The following is a 2582-nucleotide window of genomic DNA, read 5'->3' as shown; positions in this document are numbered from 1 at the left end:
CTCTCTCTCCTCCTCCTCCTCCTCTCCTCCTCCCCCTCTCTCTCTTTCCCTCTTCCTCTCTCTCCTCCTCTCTCTCTCTGTCCTCCTCCTCTCTGTTCTCTCTCTCCTCCTCCTCCTCCTCTCTCTCCTCCTCCTCCTCCTCTCTCTCTCTCCTCCTCTCTGTTCTCTCTCTCTCTCTCTCCTCCTCTCTCTCTCTCTCCTCCTCTCTGTTCTCTCTCTTCTCCTCCTCCTCCTCCTCTCTCTCCTCCTCCCTCTCTCTCTTTCCTCTTCCTCTCTCTCCTCCTCTCTCTTCTCCTCCTCTCTGTTCTCTCTCTCCTCCTCCTCTCTCACTGTTCTCTCTCTCCTCCTCCTCTCTCTCTCTCTCCTCTTCCTCTCTCTCTGTTCTCTCTCTCTCTCTCCTCCTCCTCTCTCTGTTCTCTCTCTCTCCTCCTCTCTCTCTCCTCCCCTCTGTCCTCCTCTCTCACTGTTCTCTCTCTCCTCCTCCTCCTCTCTGTTCTCTCTCCTCCTCTCTGTCTCTCTCTCTCTCTCCTCCTCCTCTCTCTCTCCTCCTCTCTCTCTCCTGCCCTCTGTCCTCTCTCTCCTCCTCCTCCTCTCTGTTCTCTCTCCTCCTCTCTGTTCTCTCTCTCTCTCTCCTCCTCTCTCTCTCTCTCTCCTCCTCCTCTCTCTCTCCTGCCCTCTGTCCTCTCTCTCCTCCTCCTCTCTCACTGTTCTCTCTCTCCTCCTCCTCTCTCTCTCTCTCTCCCTCCTCCTCTCTCTCTGTTCTCTTCCTCCTCCTCCCCTCTGTCCTCCTCCTCTCTGTTCTCTCTCTCCTCCTCCTCCTCTCTGTTCTCTCTCCTCCTCCTCCCCTCTGTCCTCCTCCTCTCTGTTCTCTCTCTCTCTCCTCCTCTCTGTTCTCTCTCTCTCCTCCTCCTCTCTCTCTCTCTCACCTCCCCTCTGTCCTCCTCCTCTCTGTTCTCTCTCCTCCTCCTCTCTCTCTCTCTCTCTCTCTCTCTCTCTCCTCCCTCTCTCACTGTTCTCTCTCTCCTCCTCCTCCTCTCTGTTCTCTCTCCTCCTCTCTGTTCTCTCTCTCTCTCCTCCTCTCTCTCTGTTCTCTCTCTCCTCCTCCTCCTCCTCTCTCTCTCTCTCTTCTCTCTCCTCCTCTCTCTCCCCTCCTCCTCTCTCTCTCTTTCCCCTTCTCCTACCTCTCTGTATCTTCTCTTATGGGGCGGCTTTGGTGCTGGAGGTAGAGTCGGTTCGAGCCCCGGCTGGCCACATGTCGAAGTGTCCTTGGGCAAGACACTGAACCCCAAAATTGCACCCAGTGAGCGGGGCCGGCGCCTTCCATGGCAGCTAGCCGCCATTGGTGTGTGAATGTGTGTGTGAATGGGTGAATGAGAGGCCGGTTGTAAAGCGCTTTGGAGCAGCTTAGGAGCAGCAAAAAAGGCGCTATATAAGTGCAGTCCGTTTACCATTTACCATTTCTCATTCCAGACCACAAGTGCCCCACCCCAGCCACAGCCAGGAGGAGGAGGAGGTCGTTGGAATTGGGCCAGACCAAAGACCAGCTCGGTAAGAGGGAGTTCCTCTCTGAGATTGACAGGTCTGATGACGAATCGCTGGGTCAATCAGACCATCAAACTTTTTTTTCTTCACCCTTAACACTAGAACAGCCATGGGTGGGGTCATTTAACACTAGAACAGCCATGGGTGGGGGTCATTTAACACTAGAACAGCCATGGGTGAGGTCATTTAACACTAGAACAGCCATGGGTGGGGTCATTTAACACTAGAACAGCCATGGTGGGGTCATTTAACACTAGAACAGCCATGGGTGGGGTCATTAACACTAGAACAACCATGGTTGGGGTCATTAACACTAGAACAGCCATGGGTGGGGTCATTTGACCCTGTGAGTATTTATATATATGTTTATATCTTTGCACTCAATACAATTTCAGGACCCTCCTTTCATGACTTTTTCCTACATATGTGCGTTCTACCACCCAGTATCCTTACATTTTCTAAATCACTTCAGGATAAGCTAGTATGGAGCTATTTTTCAGTTTTTCTGTGAATGAGGCAGGCTAATTTACAAGGCGGCCGACTAGTGGTCGTTGTGTGTAAGTAGCAGCTTCCCATTGTAAAGACTATGGTCATTTGACCCCCGAGGCGGCTCTTATAGTGGGGTAAAAAAGGCTGTTCTCGTTTTAAAGGGATAGTTCACCCAAATGACAAAATTCCAATGACAAAATCCCTGTTTATCTGGGCACTCCTAGCTAACTGCTAATTGTTAGCATTTCAACCAAAACCCAATGCAAGTCAATAGACCCTTAGGAGGCATGTTTTGAAGTGTGATGCTCAAATAATCTCAGAACCATTTTAAACATCTTGTCATTGAGTATCTTTCAGAGAATTTGAGATGACTTGGGCATCCTAACTTAGGGTCCATTTGCTTGCAATAAGCTGTTAACACCCCTGCCTTTCTCCTCCTCTCCTCCCATCTCCTCTCTTCTCCTCCTCTCCTCCTCTCCCCTCCCTCTCCTCCTTTCCACCCTCTCCACCCCTCTCCTCTCCCCTCGTCTCCTCTCCTCTCCTCTCCACCC

General features: G+C 51.5%; 1 protein-coding gene across 1 annotated transcript in view; it reads left to right on the top strand.

Annotated features, from left to right (window-relative positions):
* Positions 1-2582, top strand: part of LOC308159661 (complement C3-like) — a 76809-nt gene that overhangs the window by 27545 nt on the left and 46682 nt on the right. The window contains 2 exon segments of the mRNA XM_080533477.1: positions 1330-1342; positions 1471-1548. Coding sequence (XP_080389603.1) covers positions 1330-1342; positions 1471-1548 — 91 coding nt within the window.

Source organism: Nansenia antarctica (genome assembly GCF_963989245.1).
Source record: "Nansenia antarctica genome assembly, chromosome: 6".
Classification (NCBI taxonomy): Eukaryota; Metazoa; Chordata; class Actinopteri; order Argentiniformes; family Microstomatidae; genus Nansenia; species Nansenia antarctica.
Note: the sequence above shows the minus strand (reverse complement) of the source record. Positions and strands in the feature narration are given on the sequence as shown.